General features: G+C 43.7%; 2 protein-coding genes across 2 annotated transcripts in view; one reads left to right on the top strand and one right to left on the bottom strand.

The window, feature by feature from the left end:
- Positions 1-5,482: 5,482 nt before the first annotated feature.
- Positions 5,483-14,001, top strand: LOC113955396 (C-type lectin domain family 2 member L-like; the record flags this gene model as incomplete). The annotated part of the gene is given in 6 exon segments (XM_027660829.1): positions 5,483-5,570; positions 6,252-6,335; positions 7,239-7,426; positions 8,119-8,219; positions 11,032-11,258; positions 13,250-14,001. Coding segments are annotated over 5 exon segments (579 nt in total), but the record flags the coding sequence as incomplete, so codon positions are not given.
- A 470-nt stretch (positions 14,002-14,471) lies between these two features.
- The window catches only part of LOC113955397 (killer cell lectin-like receptor subfamily F member 1), a 7,069-nt gene continuing 3,589 nt past the window's right edge, over positions 14,472-17,951 (bottom strand). Inside the window, 4 exon segments of the mRNA XM_027660830.1 lie at positions 14,472-15,025; positions 15,672-15,784; positions 16,477-16,628; positions 17,592-17,732. Coding sequence (XP_027516631.1) covers positions 14,890-15,025; positions 15,672-15,784; positions 16,477-16,628; positions 17,592-17,732 — 542 coding nt within the window. The 3' untranslated portion in view covers positions 14,472-14,889.

Genomic DNA, 17,951 nt, shown 5'->3' with positions numbered 1-17,951 from the left:
CGCCTTAGTGACAAAGGGGGAGGGCACTTGGCAAGAAGACAAATTTCCTTCATGCTCTTTGGGGCTTTGGTGCTCCATGGCATGCCTTCAAAATATGTGGAAAACAAACTGAAGAATGCAAAGAAAGCTCAGTGCACATCAAGTGACCCACCTTGGACATCAGTGATGAGTCACCATTTCAAAAGTCACAGGTGACCTCTGTGCATGCATGTGCTCTTCTCTCTTCTCTGGTTGAGAAAGGACCTATCAGGACAAGCAACTGGCTGATGAGGAGGCTGCAAAGTCTCATTTCAGTGCTGGTCCCTAAAGCTTCCTGGAGCAGAGGCACAGCCTGCAGACATCATGGGCAGAAACATCTGACACCTGTTACCTGTGCAGGGGATGTGGGGACACCAAACTGAGCAGGCAAAATCTACAGTTTGACTTTTTGGAACCTCTTTTTGGTTTGTGGCTGCAAAGGCTTCACATGGTGAGTGTCTTTTCAAGGTGCTGAACGTGCTGGTTGCTCTATGGTGAAACACATATTATCTATAAAGAAATATAGGGACAATACTGGAAGATAACATTTACAGAAAGTACATCTACTAATCTTTATTATGACCAGACCATCAGGTTCTGGAGATAAAGGTAATTAAGTACCTTTATATCATCTGAGATTTCCATCTGAGGTTTAACCTCCCTGTCATGCTCATTTTTACATTTTTCTCTTTTTATTCAGCTTACTAGTATTATTTTCATGTTGTTACAACACTGTGGTGTTCCATATTCCATAACTCCATATTCCAACCCTCCCTTCTTATTCCTGTCCTCCCTCAAGTAATTTTCAGTGCTAAGAATGTAATTTCTGGAGGATGACAGCTATGTCTTCTACTCAATAATAACAACACACAGGTGATATGAACAAGTAAAGAGCAATCCTATTGAATGCGGGCCTTACCAAAAATAAAAATGCAGCTGATAAAGCAGCTGAATTCTTTTCTCTTGTGCCTCCTATTCCAAACATTCCAAAACAATGTTTTGCAAGACTTCTGTGGCAGAGGCTTTTTAGTGTAAAAGGCTTAGTTGGCTCACTTTCATAAAATGTTTAGTTCTTCTCAAACACTAACCTAAGTTCTGCAGTAAATACAATTTGTTAATACCTCTGTTAAATACTTTCTAAAGGAGACCAAATTTTTTAATATTCAAAACTACTAAGCACATGTGATGTCTCATAAGCTGCTCAGTGTTATTTCGGCTACATTCATCCTTCACCATTTTATTTCATTTCATTTCATTTCATTGATAACACATGGATATTTTCTTCATTATTTTTATTAATCTGACTAGTTTCATGTTATTCAACAGAAACGCTTCCAAATTAATAGATAAGAAAATGCATTTGTCTTTCCAGTCTAACAATTTCACTTTGAGAATTGCAGGAACCTCTCAATATCATCCTGGAAATATGTCACCTCAAAAAGTAAGAGGAATCATAGAATCACAGAATGGTTTGGATTGGGGGGGACCTTAAAGATCATCCAGTTCCACCCCCTGTCATGGGCAGGGGCACCTTCCACTAGCCCAGGTTGCTCAGAGCCCCGTCCAGCCTGGCCTTGAACACTTCCAGGGATGGGGCAGCTTCTCTGGGCAACCTGTGCCAGTGAATAGCAAAACCTTTATAACTAATAAGAAAGAAACGTAATTTTGTTCAGATGAACACAGGGTTAATGAAAAATAAACTTCAGGACTAGCAAGCAAAAAGCAATAAGAAAAAAGCAAGTATTTCAGTACTTTCCTCCTTATTTACTGGCAGGATTCTTATGGTACAGAGACACACAGAGAGCAGGGAGCTTTGGGGGGCCTGGTCAAAACAAGAGTTCTCACATCACCCAAAAATATCAGAAGTCTTGTTTGGGGTACAAATCCCTCAAGGTCTGATGAAAGCCTCAGAGAACTCACTAATAGTTCTTCTGTTGACTGAGGAGGGAAATGAAGATGAACTGACAAAGTCAACTGAGAGCAGGGTAAATTACCCTGTCCAGAGAAGCTGTGGCTGCCCCATCCCTGGAAGTGTTCCAGACCAGGTTGGATGGGGCTCGGAGCAATGTGCTCTAGTGGAAGGTGTCCCTGCCCACGCCGGGGGGGTTGGAACTGGATGGTCCTTGCAACCCAAACCATCCCATGATTCTATGATCACTATATTCCTGTCTTTACTGCAGGACATCATTTTTCTGATATAGAACAAATTATACTAGAAAGTAAATTTTTTTAAATAAAATAAATACCAATGCCCAGTGACCTCTTTCTTTCAAAGATACAATTTTCTATTCTGTAAGTATTCAGGGCCGACAGATCTGAAACACCCTGCTGCCAGTGGTAACTACAGACGCTCCTGCAGTGGGCCAGTGGTGTGTTCTGGAATTCTGTGCCTCATTTCCCATAATCAAAGGCCAAGATAAGCCAAGAAAACCCCAGTTGTGTGAGAGAAAGAAGAGGAAGTGAAGCAGTTTCTTTTGTGGTTGACAACTCAGAAGTTCTCACTGCGGCCAAATGAAGGTTTGCAGTGGCCCTCAGACCTGGCACAGGGAGGTGTCCAGAACTACTGTGACAGGCAGCCCCCTCTGGAATGCTGATGTCTCTGATTAGACCACTCTCATTTCTCTGGAGTTCCTGGGATGGAAGGAAAAAGTAAAATTACATTATTAGTTTTTAATTTGGGAGTCACAAAACTCTTGCACAATATTGCATGTTTTGGATGCATTTAAGTCACTTTTCTTGCTATCTGGCTGTGTAACTGGCCATCTAAGGGACAGTCACAACATGAATCTCCCCTCTGACAACACAGGAGCTCTTTGAGAGAGGGGGAGAACAATCCTTCCTCAATGTAAGAGATTTTTTCCCCCTAATTTATCTCTAGGATGAGGAGGCACCAGTCTGATGCACTGAAATACAGTCAGATAAGAAGGAGCCAGGAAGCTCTGTTCCATGTATGAGGATTTTCTGGATCATCCTAACTCCTTTTGTATCCACATTGTCTCAAGGACCTTCAGAGATATTTTATTGCTCATTCTATGGAAAATGCCCTGCTATGGCATCATCCTCCAGGCAGTTACATTGCCAAGGCTCAAAAGTGGTTTTTTTCTCTTTGGAGAAGAATTTTTAGCTTTTTAGTTCAAAGTTAAGTGATGACTAAATACATCTTGGACTGTAACTGCAGCCTAAGAAACAGGCCTTTATAACTCAGGTAATTTCTTTCACTTCCTGTAGCCACAATATCATTATGCAAGTGAACAGAGATTGCCCAAAGAAGTTGTGGATGCCTCATCCCTTCAAGTGTTCAAGGCCTGAGCAACCTGGCCTATTGGAAGATGTCCCTGCCCATGGCAGGGAGGCTGGAACTAGTTCTTTAAAGACTATTCCAATCCAAACCATTTCATGATTCTATGACCAGTAAGTGATAAAAGTAATATTATTTGTGGTAGCAGCAAGCAGGAGGCAGTATCACAGAATCCAACTTTAACTTTTTGAGTCACTCCCATGAGACCCCTTCTACAAAATGCTACACTTTCTACTTAGAATATTTGCATCTTTCTCCATACAACATGGCAATATTTTAGAGTAATTTTCCTGAGATTCAGTTGGGGAGCTGTTTTTGTCTTTTGCCTTTTTCCTTTAAGAAATTCCTATCTTGTTTATCAATCTTCATTTTAGAAAATGTCTGTGGGCCTCTCAGCCAAACTGATCAGGGAAAGTAAAGATCGAGTGTCTCAGCCATAAGTGTCTGGGGTTAATAACTACAGTAGTTTCAGTGAACGAAATGATTCACAACTGAGTATGTGACAGGTTCTCAGAGGTTTTTGCCAGCCTGGAGAACTGCCTGCAGCTGCCAAAATTATCTTCTGTACCAGTGGGTGAGAATGAAAAGAGTACTCACTCATGAATGTTCTGCGGTTATAAGCCACAATGTTATTTTTGACCTCGGCGACAGGCAGGACTGAACGGTAAGAGAGAAAGCCACTCCTTCCAAGTGAATAAATGCCGAATAACCTGTTCTTAGAATACCAGCTGTTCATACATTCATCTTCCATTGCATATTGAACCTCTCTGCTGCCCTAATTCCACACCCCACTCTCAGTCTCTGCCCCTCTGGATTCATGTCTTGGCAAACACTCTGAACTGTCTGCAGCTTGTGCTCTCTGGACCCATCACCTCCTCCCTCTCCCAGGAATCTTCAGTTCCCTGACCTCCCCGAAGCCACCATGTTTGAAGCCTTGCTGCATAGAACTTTTGGATTATTCTTCACCCTTTTGCCTTTCTATTTCTTCTCAAGTGCCATCCCAGGCATGATGGACGATCCCAGTCCACTGCTTAAATGAGCACCTGCTGCAGGCAAAGGCTAAAATCAGCTGCAATTCAAACTATATTCATGGAAGCATGAAGTTGTTATGGCTCTTTATTGTTTATTATGCAAATATACACACCTGAAGACAATTTCCAGCAACTGACCACTGCTCAAACTCCGTTATGTGTAAATATAAACACCTGGAGATAATTTTCTGACCACTGCACAGAATCCTTGATATTCAAATTGGAGACTGCTGTGAGAGCATAAAGTGTAACTCTCCACTCTCACACTTTTCTATTCGAGGTTTTCTCTCCAGATCCAGAAGGATATTCATTTTGGATAAACCGTTGGCTGAACTCCTTATCAGCCTCGTACAGAGCCTGCACGATGACTCGAAGAGAGCTGTGTCCCTCTGGCTGTTTGAACGTGCTACACAGCCGAGATCTGCTTTAAGTAAAGCAGTTAAATGTGCCAAACACACCAGATGAAATGTCTGCACTTACAAACAATGCAACTTCTGTCCCACGCTCATTTCTGTCTTTTTTTGATCACTTTGGAGTGTCAGGAACTACCTTGTTATTAGGTTAAGTACTGGATGATGTAATTAAAATTCACAGTAACTTCTTCATCCTCACAGCTGGAAAGTCAGTACCATCGGGCTTTGCACTCCCCTGGGTGAAGCAGATCATTGGCCATGTTTTCCAAAGACCTCAAGTTTTAGGGGGATCAACGTTTAAATACTTCATTTTACTCTCCTCCTCCACATATTCCTCCTCCTCTTCTGTATAAAAGAAGAAAATAAATAAATGAACATTAAATAAACAAATAAAAACAGCAAGAGCCGCTTTCTGCCTTTGTGTCAGGTCCTGCAATTCGCTGACGCCAGAGACAACCGCTGCGAGACCTGCTTGCAGCCAAGTTCCTCTTAAAAAACACTCCCCATTTCCTGTTTCAGGGGAGTTCCTGAGTTACTATTCCGGCACTAAGTACCGTGACCATGCATGCACTCGGGGAGGACGGCGCATCCCGGGATCGAGGGAAGTGGATCCCACGGCTGCCCCCACCCTCGGAGCAAGGACCAGGACGAAGGGAAGTGGATCCCGGCCAGCTGCTCCCACCCCAGACGCTCGAGTAGTTCCGGCCCCGTGATCTCCGCGCCCGCGGGGCAGCGGCTTCGCACCCGTGGAATGCCGAGGGGGCGGCGGGCGCGGCGGCTCCGCGGAGCGGGGGACGGGATCCCGCGAAGGTGATGGGGCACAGGGAGAGGGGCCGGGCTTGGATCCCATGGCTAGAGCCGGGCGGGAGCCGGGACGCCGCCGGGGAGCGGCCGCGCCGTCGGGGATGAGCCGCGGTGCAGCCGCTGGTCTCGGGGCGGGGATGCTCCCGCTTTCCCCGGTCGGGGGACACCTCGTCCCCCGCTACCGCCTGCAGGGTTCGATATAAAGCAGGGCAGTGGCAGGTTGGTGTGTCCTTCCCACTTCCAAACCCCTGGAAGGGAGCGGAGAAGAAAAAGAGACCCTGAAAAGCTGTGGGATAAGGCGGGATGTTTCTCGGGAGACGTTTTGGGCTGCGGAGCTGAAGGCTTGTCTTGTTTCACTTATCTATGCCACATTTAAGCATGAGGTCAACAGCAAACATACTGTCCACCCTCATTTGTTCCATGCTCATTTCTTTCTTTTTTGATCACTTTGGAGTGTCAGGAACCACCTCCCTATCAAGTCAAGTTCTGGATGATGTAATTAAAATTCTTGTTGTTCTAAATGTAACAGACTTCCTATCCTTCAGCTCTGTTTCCAGCCTCTTGTCCACAGGGAACTGCTTTTGCTTTTGGAACAGCTTTGTGGGTCCTGGGCTCTACTCCTCCGTAAATTGGTTGTGGGTTTTTTGTTTTATTTTCTTTTTTGAAACATGACATTTATTTTTTCAGATCTGTTCTCCGGTATCTGGCTCTAGCGAGCGGTGGCTGGAGTCCTTAGTGCTGCTGTCATTTTAATTTCGTGTATTCAGTTTGGTAAGTAATTTTAAAAGAAAATATAATTAGCAATAGAAATTTCCAGAGTTTTAGGTTGTCAAAAGTCCATCCAAACCTTAAGTGGTTTATTCAGAACTCACCTTATTTCTAAATTAAATAGATGTCCCATGACATATTTTCAACATGGAGAAGTCTTTGGGGTGACCTAATTGTGGCCTTCCAGGACCTGAAGGGAGCCCACAAGGAAGATAGAGAGAGACTATTTCCAAGGGCCTGGAGTGACAGAACGAGGGGGAATGGCTTCAAACTGACAGAGAGCAGGTTTAGATTGAATATTAGGGAGAAATTCTTCCCTGTGAGGGTGGGGAGGCCCCAGCACAGGTTGCCCAGAGAAGCTGTGGCTGCCCCATCCCTGGAAGTGTCCAAAGCCAGGTTGGATGGGGCTCTGAGCAACCTGGCCTAGTGGAAGGGGGCAGAGAGTTGGAACGAGATGATCTTTAAGCTCCCTTCCAACCCAGGCCATTCTGTGATTCTGTGTTGATTAAAAAATAATGGTGAAGTGCTGGAGAAATTATTCTACTTGTTGCAGTGGCATTAGGGAGTGCTAGTAAGCAAAGCTATTAATTCAGATGTGAGGAAGCAACACTTTCAAAAACTGTGGTTGTCAGAAACATTAATGTTGTAGAAGAGTCCTTGGAGGATACTTTATTATCACCCTCTCAGCTACTTCTACCAACCTTTAAAGGTATGTCAGGAGCCATAAGGGTGCAGGATCCAGAGTATTCAATTAGTTTACAATAATTATTTCTGCTCAGCAGAGGTAATAATGCTATGATTAGACTGAGATTATTTGGAATGATGCAGTCACAAAGCAAAATAAAATGCTCCAGAGACCTTTTCCTGTTGGAAGAAATAGGTAGATTGGTTTTTGTCTTTTCCCATTAAACCTTTCTTCAGCCAAAGATTTTCCTGTCTGTCCTTCCCTGGAAGCCTGCCCATCAGGTTGGCTGTATTTCCAGAGGAAATGCTACTACTACCTGTCAGAGAATGAAGCCGACTGGGACTCCAGTCAGAGCCACTGCTCTTTGCACGGTGCTTCCCTCCTGGTGATCAAGAATCATCAGGAACTGGTAAGGGAACAAACGGGGTGTCCTGATTTCACCCTGTTCCACGTCCTTAAGTGAGCTGTCCTTCCAGCCTCCTAAGCTGAACAGTTAGGAAGCTGATGCAAGGCCATGTTGGGTCACAGCCTGCAGAAAACTTCCTGCCTTCTCTCCCTGAAAACAGAAAGTCAGTTTTATCAGTTGATGTTTTTAAAAGTGCCTGAGGGCTTATCTGAGTTAAATTTGGTGCTGCTCACAGCTATAAATACTCAAGTTGAAGGCAAATATCAGCATAAACACTGTTGCAACTCATTTATCTTTAATTAACAGTTTTATCATATCAAGATAGGTTAATGACGCACAAGTTAGTAGATATGTCAGTTGTGACCTTTGGAGTTAGGAGATATCCTAACCACTGCTTGGAGCATCTCTTTCTATATTACACTACAATATTAGGAAAGATTCCACCCTGCACAAAAAACTAGGAGAATATATTCTTCCATATCTATTACAAACCTGATGGCAGTCCTTGATATTTTAAAACAGCCTCTCTCTAGGTCAGTCAACCCTATCACAGGTACCAGTACTCTTTACCTTTAGGTTTTAATATTGTTTCTTCTGAGACAAAGGCAAGATTGATCCAGGGCTAGAAAGCCAAACAACAAAGACTGTATTTTCATAACATGAACTTCTTTTCTCATATGAGTTTATTCCTACAGAGTTTTATGATGAAGATAACAAAGCAAGACCCATGGATTGGACTCTATAAAAGAAATGAAGAGTTCTTTTGGGTGAATGGAAAAGCATTAGACAATGAACTGTAAGTTGATGTCGAGAGGTTTTGCTGGTGGTACTAGATAATAGGGGAGTAAGAAAAGATTACTAATTGTAGTGGTTTGGATCTTGTTTTCCCCCAGAGGCTAAGAAAAGTGGTAACCCCCAAGGGGTGGAAACCCCTGGAAGTTTTGAAGTTCTGTCCAATGGGCGCTCCTGCAGAAATGTAAACATACCACAAGCAAATGGAAGAGAAGAGTTGTAGTTTTGGGGAGTAGGTGAGGTGACCATGTTGTAGGAGCCATGAGGAGAGGGCAAGCCCTCTGGGGGGGCCTCTGGGGCCCCCCAGCCCCAGTTGGGGGCTACAGAGACTTGGAACAGTGTTAAGCTGGACTATGTGTCTGTAGCTGTGAGCTGGGAGATGTTTTCCATCGTGAGTGAGCAGAGACAGAGTAGAAGCGGCGGCAGCATCCAGAGGTTATGGCTAAAAGCCAACTGATAAGACCTGAACTGGAGAAGCAGCAGAAGCTAGCAGCAGAGTTACAGAGTTCTGGGGGTAAGAACTGATACCAGACCCCCCAAAACTCCTTTGAGACCTCCAGGAAAGGAGGGACATGGACTCCTACTAAGGGGAGTGCTACAGCACTTGCAGAGAGGAGCTGAGAAGCTCAGAGCGTCCTAGGAAGCTGGACCGGGATGGAGAGGAATGTGGAGGTGGGCTTCGCCCCCCCCCCGCTACCTGGAGACAGAGCACGGAGCTCTGCAAAGGGGAAATTGAATCCCCTGAGAAAGGGACTTTCACGAAGATGCCCCTGCATTTCGTGATATACCTGTGGTGACGCGAGTCTGGTCCCTGCTGGCAGCCCACAGGTGAGGCCTTTGCTTGGACCGAAGGAGAGCCGAGGGGCTTGGAGACCCCCTTGTGTGTACTGAACAGAGATCCAACTACAACAATCCAGTTACTGCTGCATGCATGAGATGAGGAGACCTGCTGCCTTAGAAGAGATTCCTGCTTGGGACTGGAAGGGATCTGTCCTTCTTTCCCTCCTGGACTTTTATTTGGAGGGGAGAAGAGATCTGATCCATTGTAAATACTATATGTCATGGTAGAGATAGTTGTGATCATGTGTATAATGTGTTATAGTATTTATTTGTACAGTCATTGTAATATATTCCCTTTCCCCAACTTTGAGTCTGGTGTGTTTTGTCTGGAAAAACCCATCTCACGTTGGGTTGAGATGTGGGAGGGGGAATGGAGCTAGGGAATTAGGATTTTGGGGTATCTCAAACCATGGCACTAATACAGATGTAGACAGTGACTTGAAGGAAATATCTGTCATTATGTTGGAGGGATGATTATTGAGAGAGAATGGAATGCAATAAAGATTTCATATAGCATTGATAAAAGTGTGAGGGGTGAAAGTTAGAAGATAAATTTGTAATGTTCAGAAGGAACATAAGATAGGCGCTCACAGCAACAGACGGGATGGCAAAGTGAAAGTTAAACCAAGAGACCACTAAGATACCAAAGGAACCAGTGGAGGAATAGAAGGTTACAATAATGCAAATTCTTCCTTATATATTTTGCAAAAGTACAAACCTCCACGTAACCTACATGAGGTTTGTAGCAAAGAGATTTGGGAGACCTCTAGGAGATGTTTTCTTATAGAATGTTCCTAAAAAAAGGCTGCTGGAGGGAAAGGGGAACCTGTAAGTTTATGTTGCGGGAGCTGCTCTGTGATCATGGCCCTGTGTCCTTGTCCCACCAGTGTCAGGTCTGGGGCAGTTTGTTCCTCCCACTGACAGCTGTCCCTTCTTCTCAGGCACTGCTGTGTCTCATCCTGCAGCTACCTGCAGGAGTTGGTAGAATTATCAGTGATAGTAATAAGCACTGAGATTTCACAAGTCTGAAATTGACTTAAAAAGTGGAAAATTTAAATACTTTCAAGTTCGTGACATTACTAGCGGTGTGTGACTATATTCGGGTAATCCCCAAGACTTAAGGGCGTGATCTGATAAAGGCATTTGATGTGAGATGTGAGGAGCACATGGGCATCTCGAGCTGAAAACTGCAGTCCTTCCCACTGTTTTATTCCCTGCCTGCAATACAAACATCCACTGATGCTTTCATTATCAGTGATGAATTTCTTCCCATTCTTAGACTTCTGCCTCAGTGCTTGCCTCACACTGACCCTCCTGTCTTTAGGAGGGTGAACACCTCGATGTCGATGCTCAGATGTTATTACAGTCATGGGGACTTGTCCCTTGGCTTTTCCAGAGACCATTCTAGTTGGGTTGGCCCTATCCACAGAGCATTATAGCACTTTGTTTTCAAACAGAGTTGATGAAGGAGTCTCTCACCTCTTATACAGGGGCATCTATAATGTGGGAACTGAGTTTTGATTCCTGATTTCCGCTAGCCCCTGAACCATAGTGCCCTGTTCTGTTCTGAGGAAGAGAAAAATGAGAGATACATTTGTTTCGCACCTTCTGCTGGAACATTTTAGCTGTATAGGAGGATGTGGAAGTCAAAGCTTGTGCCAGTCTTGATAGCACAGCATCCTTGAGACAGGGAAACCCAAGTTTCAGTCTCCAATCTAAGGGTGTGTTTCATATTAAGTGACCACTAGACAAGATTCAGGACTACTACAAAGCCTAGATTTTGTATTCTGGGCATAAAGTCCCATTAAAAAAAGGAACCCCCCTATGGTGTTCTCTTCAAAGCACAAGCTGTCATCCTCCTGTGATGCCTTGCCTGTGGCAAATTGAGCTTTGTTCAAGAGAACCCATAGTTGCCTTTGCTCTATCACAATATTCGATCGTGGGTATCAAATTAATCATGTCTTTCTTCCTTCCAGAATTGAGGTAAAAGGCTCTGGAAACTGTGCCTATCTTGAGTCAAAAGGAGTCTCAGCCTCTGGATGTTATTTAACCAGAAAGTGGGTCTGTAGCTTGACCATTAACTCAGCGCGATGAAGTTGGATGAAGCCACCCCCTGACATTTTCACCTATCTCTGATGTGGTGTCTACACAGGCTGTGTCAATACTCTGCAACCTGGGAACATGTCTCAGCTCCTGCCTGAAGGTGAATGACTTTTCTGGTAGCCAGAATTCTCCAGCCATGGAGGAAGCCTCTGATTTTTAAAGATACCACTTAAAAGGTTTGCTCCAGCACCTTGACAAGTCATTTTCTTGCCCCACTTTTCTAAGTACTGCCCAGCCTGTAGATTCTTTTTGTTGTGTCATCAGTATTTCTTCCATTAACCCTTCTTTTGGAGGAGCAGCTGCTCTTTCTTTTCCTTTTTGGTGTGCATCTGGCAGCTTTTGTTCTGCTTTTCCCTCTGTGTGCAGGGATGGGTGGTGAAGTGGGACTTTCTGAAGGTCTACCAGTGCCTCTCAGAGATAGGGGAATGCAGGAATAAGCACTGTTGTTTTAGACAGGATCATAGCAGGTTTCCCTCTTCTGGTTTGATGGAATGCATCTTGTGTGACTCTGCATTGTATTCAGTGTTTTGTTAATGTTATTTTACATTAGCCTTGTTAAATCCCAGTGATAATGCTGTCAAGCTAATTTATGTAGCTGCACTGGACCTGAAGTTATCCTTCCCACAAGACTTATTTTAGCCCAAAAAACCCCAGAACAGATAAGAATATTTGTTTACCTGAGGATCTGTTCTGATGGGGGGTAAAAGAGTTTGAACTGGAAAAGTGAACTGCAGGCATTAATGTGTAAAGTTAGAAATAGTTCTCAGTGCGAATAGGTAAAATCAGGAGAAGAGAAAAAGAGAATTAACAGCAAAGGAGGTTTCTCTGTGGTTTCCTCGTGTTCTGTGACTGTCAGAGTGTGAAGCTTCCTAGCAAGTGGTACATTTCTGGTTGGATAATGAGTGTTTCCAGAGAAGGAAGAATGGGAAGTTCACCTTCCTCATTTTCTGTGACAATAGGACTTCACTGTAACAGGACCCCACAGTATTGGATATTGTCACCAACTTGTAACTTTAAGATGTTTATTAATATGTAATCACTAATTTTGCTGAACTACACTTTTTTTCATGGCTTATATTCTTTATAGGCACAGTAACAGGACTCTACAGTGTGAAAAGCCTAATAATCTGTGTATTAACATATATGTTGTGTTGGGAGGATATTAGTCTGTGATGTTTTTAAATTAACCTGGCTCTGAGGGATATGGTATGTGCAATAGTCCCTAAAAGATACTCAATAAATATCCTTACAGAGCCTCCAAATTACAATGGTTTGTGTCTTAATATTGTGCCATTAAAAGTATTTTTCATTCTGGCACCATTTGGGGAGGAAAAAAACCCACCAGATGGAAGCAAAGTAAAATATTCAGCTTTTGAATGTGAAAAAATCTTTAATTGTAGTGTCAGGGTTGACACGAAACAAGACATTTGACCCAAAAAATAATGCATTTCACTTCCCAGCTCTTCATAATGTGTCAGACTTTTAACAGAAGCATTTAACCTAAATGTACTTGTGTGGAAATGCTGAAATAGGCACAATGAAACACACACAGGATGGTAAATTTGGGGGGATAACATGGAATTTTCCACAGTTCATTATTGGAAATTTTTCTGAGAATATTTGCATTGGGGACATAGTAGAGGTACATTTCACAGATTGGATAGAAATTGTGATGGATAAGGAGTATTCATTTATGATTTTGTGTCTCAGCCTTTCTTACTGAGCTGATTTACCTGAATGTTTTCTTTAACTAAAGAAAATAAAGTTGCTCTTACAGAATCATAGAGTGGCATGGGTTGGAAGGGACCTTAAAGATCATCTCATTCCAACCCCCTACCATGGGCAGGGACACCTTCCACTAGCCCAGGTTGCTCAGAGCCCCATCCAACCTGGCTTTGGACACTTCCAGGGATGGGGCAGCCACAGCTTCTCTGGGCAACCTGTGCTGGGGCCTCCCCACCCTCACAGGGAAGAATTTCTTCCCTATATCTAACCTGAATTTCCCCTCTTTCAGTCTGAAGCCAAACAGGTTTTTTTATAATTACATTTACATTTATTATTCTTTACATTTACTTTTTTCTTTTTAAACAGGTTGGTTTGTTTTCCCATCAGTGTCATCTATGGAGAGAGTCCAAAAATAGGAAATTTTGGTTCTGAAAGGGGGGTTGGAGAAACTGTGTGCACAGTAGGTTATAATGAAAGATCTTCTGTAATCTGACTCTTAAGAGGTGCAGTTACCATTCTCTTCTGTGATGTTAAGAAACAAAGGGTCAAGCTATAAACTCACTTTACTCATAGTAGGGTCTGATGAAGTACTTCAATAGCCATTTTTTTTCTTTTTAAATCAGTGACTGCTTAAAAAGTAGGTAAGAGCTTCAGTAAGGCCCTGCAAAAACGTGTGTAATTACATGACCAATAGCAAGAATGCTCAAATAGTAGATGTTTCATGAATGTTTTTTAAACCTAAACACCACTACGAATCTAAGAGGGAACAAACCAATCCTCTTCCCCACACGTGCTGCACTGAGTTTGGGGGATTTTTGTTTTTCTTGTTTCCTTTTACATAACAGCAGTTTTTCAAATGAGCTGCTGATGCTGCATTTTGGAGGGTAAATATGTGTCAGGGATTTTTTGTTTGAAGGGAAGTCACTGAAGGTACAGTTTGCTTTTTAATCTGTAGCCCCAGAGTCCTCTATTCTTTCAAAAGGATTTGTTTCTCTCATTGCTTATAAGGACTTTAATTCCAGTCTGTGTGATCTTTGTTAGAGTAACACGTTCAATTCATTAAATTTGTTCTTTTTTTCAAATATATGGATGTAATAAAGGCACTAAGTCAGACTGCTCATAGCATTTTTGTATTCTAGACCTAGAAATAGTGTTTATCCATTCAATACCTAAGTAATGTATTTACTGAGTGCATTCACAGGCATTAATTTCACCACCTCATCGTACCTTCAAGGCAGAAACTGTGGTTCCACGTTAAAGAATTTGCAATGTAAAGGGACAAAATATAGGTGAAGAGGCAGGTTATCCTCTTTATTTCTTTGCTTTACAAAGTAGTCTTAAAATCTAAGCCCCTTCCCTAGGTAAGAGTTTGCTTTCAGGTTCCAAGGTTCAACATCAGAAGATGGGAGCAATCAGCTTATTAACCACAAGTTTTTCAAGTCACTTCATGTTTGGTCTGGTATCTACACACAGAAGCTGGGTAGCAGCTCTTAATAAGATACTGTCCAATAAATGTATTTTTTCCAGCCCTTGATTGGCTTCTGTGAGTCACAGTTAGGCTCTAAGGAAAAAAAACCACCCAAACTTCAGAAAACACTAAAATGCTGAAACCCAAATAACAAGTCCTGAGCTCAGCAGCTGCCTGAGGGACGTGTATGACAGCAGTGGGCTCCAGCACACTCTTCAGCCCCTGCAGATGCCACTTTTCCTGCACATCACACAGCTCACCTGCACAGTGCTCATCTTCATCCTTCCTCTCTGCCCTTTCCTAGAGGCAGCTGCTTCCAAAGTCTGTCCATATGAAGGCTCAGCACCCCCAAATCTACAGGTGCCAACTTGCAGTCCTGTGACCTGTCACCGCTGACACCTGGCAACTTCTGACTTCTTAGGGAGCACAAAACAGCAATATTCCACACAAGTCTCATTAAAATTATTTACATTGCAAGTTGGTTTGTCAGTAAAATGGGTCTTCTGACAGAAAACTGCCTGTTGTCTGGAAATTTGGCTCAGAGCTCCAGCAAAGTTGCGTTCTTCTTACAGATCCACTTTTTCAATGTCTGACAGTTGTCTGCTTGGATCACATTTTTCCTTCTGTAAACAGCACAGTTCTTGTTGGTCTCAATTCTCTTTAGAGCTCTCCTGCTGAGGGAGCAAAAGGAATGCAATGAGTTGTCAGTTTTAGATTCAGTACTAAATTAAAAATTCTGGTCAAAAATACTGGTGGAGTCCTGAGGGAGGGGGTCAGGTGATGCCCTTCTGGTAACCAGCTTGAAGCACAGCAGCCAGGAACAGGTGGGATAGGCAGTCCCAGCAGGGTCTGCTGGATGCTGAGGGATGGATACTTGGGAGCATGAGGGTAAGAAGGAGGAGTAAAGCTCCACATGCAGCCACAATGCTGAAGGACCCTTCGGCTGCACAGATCCCAGCACCCACGCTATGGGACAGGCATCACGTTCAGGAGGCAGGCAGCACATGGTCTGTAAAATGAGAGAGTTTGTTGACAGTGATTTCAGTAGAAGAAGTGTGTAATAATGTCTCTCAGCATTAATATATACATGAACTGTGGCTGGGGTCAGTCTTGGAAGCAGAAAACATATGTTTCCAAAAGTGCCTGGCAGGAACCGGCTAACCTGGGGCTGGCTGTGGAATAGACTCTGAATACGTGCCTGAGGCTGCAGGATTAGATCTGTGCTTTGGGAAATTAGCTCAGATCCAGAGTTGTATTTCCAAGCAGAGATACCATACCTTTGCTATTGCCAAAGACACCCCCCCACACACAAATCATCACCTGTTTACTTTTACTCCATGATCTCCAACTGAACTCCATTGTTTCTTCTTGTCTTGAGTCTTCAACACAATCCAGATATATTTGGGATCTTTCTCTTTATTGTCTATAAATTCCTGTGGAAAGAGTAGAAGCATGTTAACTTACAGAAGAGCTTTCCTGCTGTGTCCAGGTCACTGTCCTGTCTCAGGCACAGCTTTTAGTCCGTCACATGGAGAGCAAGAGCAGGCATCCAGCCATTGGAAAGCAACCCATTACAACAGCCCATACACTAGTGATCAGCCACAGTTTTAATTCAGGCTGATGAGCTTCCTGACAGCTGCCAAACAGCAGACAAAAATGTAGTGATGCCCTTCACCCCAATAAGACCAGATTGCAAATCTTGGTCTTTAAGGTAAAAGACCTGTTCCTCAGGGAATCATGAGTTTCTCAGAACCATTTGGTAGTACCTTGCTATTCTTTTCCTAAAGGAAAAGGAGAAGGAGGTTTGGCTGTTGAATTTCTATTTAGTGGCTGAATCAGACCTCTCGTCCCAGAGCCAAGCAATAGAAATGTGTGAAAAGTCCTCAGCATTTCCTTCTCCCAGTCAAAACTACTCTGGCTTCCATGCTTGGCATCTCTTGTGCTTCTCCTCTTCAACTCTACTCTGTTGACACTCCCAAAACAGGTTCCTGTTGATGGGGAGACAGATGCTTTGCCCTTGATGGGGTTCTTGCATGTGTACCTGACATCTGATACCTTTTCTCTTGGAGAAATGTTTGGCTAAGGCAGATGCCTGTTGTGTTTTCAGGGCTACTGCAAGACTCACCATCTCAATTTCATCTTCAATGACAAGAAGCTGGGATTTCCTGGCCAGACACTTTTTCTAGCTGTCATCCCAGCTTCTAGCCTCCTTAGAGAAGTAGTAACATCTGCACCTGTGCAGCTGCCACCTGGGAGGACAGAACTCACATGTAGTTCCTGTGGGTGGAGAGAGGGGACCATTAGCTCCCACTGTGACTCATTCCAGTTGCCTTGTGGCATTTTATGCTCATGTGCCAAATAAGTGACCAGTCCACACTCTCAAATGTGTATTTCCTGTGTGTGGAGAGAGGTTTGAAGGCTACAGTGACCACTTGTCCCCTCAGCTTCCTGCTCCCTTGCTGTGGCACCATGCATATCTGTACTTCCACTGGCACATACCTGGGCTCTCTCCATCTCCCAGTGCACCTGCCCAGTGGAGAGTGCTGGGAGGACCTGGAAGGCTGCAAAGACACTTTTTGTCCTCCCACATTCAACCCCTGTGAGGAGACCCTGTGGGATGTGACAGGATTGGGGGGGTGTGGATTTGACACATGATGTGACTAGGCACATGAGATGACGTCCAAACTGCTGTCCATGAGGCTGGAGAAGGAACTGTGTTAAGTAAGTGCAATGCTGCTGTTCCCAGGTCAACTTCCCATTTCATGCAGAACATCTAGAAGGAACATTCCCCATGTCTTCTGTCTTGGCTTCCTCTGATGTTTCAAAAGAAGAGCAAAGGATCAACCCTCAGAAAAAAACATTGGTATTTGCCAAGAAAGAAAAGATCAGGAAGGTCTTCCCCTGCCTGATCCTTGCAAATGGATTGAAAAGCTGAATTCCTCCCTCTGATTGTGAACAATTGGTGTCTGGAAAGTGTTCTCCAGGCCAAAGGGAGAATCTACAATATATGGTATTTCTGACAGCAGCTCTTGGTAGAAAGACTTGTAAAGAAAGTACCAGAAACTTTATACCAAAAGAGGAGCAAAACTATTGTCATTAAAATGTTAATTTAGATTTTGTCTCTGCAGGAACATGAAGCTCCCTGGGTAGTACCAATGAGTTCCCATAAACTGTAGCATATCAGAGAAATGGGAACAGAGACAACAGAAAATGTGCACACAGCATGTCCTGTAGGCTCACCCTGTCCATCTTCACACAGTTCCTCCATGAGCCATTTCAGGAGCACTCCGGGGAAGGTCTTCTCTGAAGAAATGTGATTGCCGCTGCTATTCAGACTATACTGGGACAAACCCTCTGATTTTCCTACTCTGCCCTTCAAAACTTGAAGAGAGAGAGAGATTATGGTTAACAACCAGGATAAGGAAATGTGGTCTATGTATCCAGTACTGTACTGAGTGTGAGGATGTGTTTGTGTATGTACATTGGCTGGTACAGACAGTCAGTTGTGAGCAGACTCAGTGAGTGAGAAAAAGATGTTCACATGGTGGCCTGGTGTACAAGTTTCGAGCTGGCTTCCCGCCAAGTCCCCAAAACTCGACA

This window comes from Corapipo altera, unplaced genomic scaffold, assembly GCF_003945725.1.
Source record: "Corapipo altera isolate COAL_440 unplaced genomic scaffold, ASM394572v1 239, whole genome shotgun sequence".
NCBI lineage: Eukaryota > Metazoa > Chordata > Aves > Passeriformes > Pipridae > Corapipo > Corapipo altera.
Note: the sequence above shows the minus strand (reverse complement) of the source record. Positions and strands in the feature narration are given on the sequence as shown.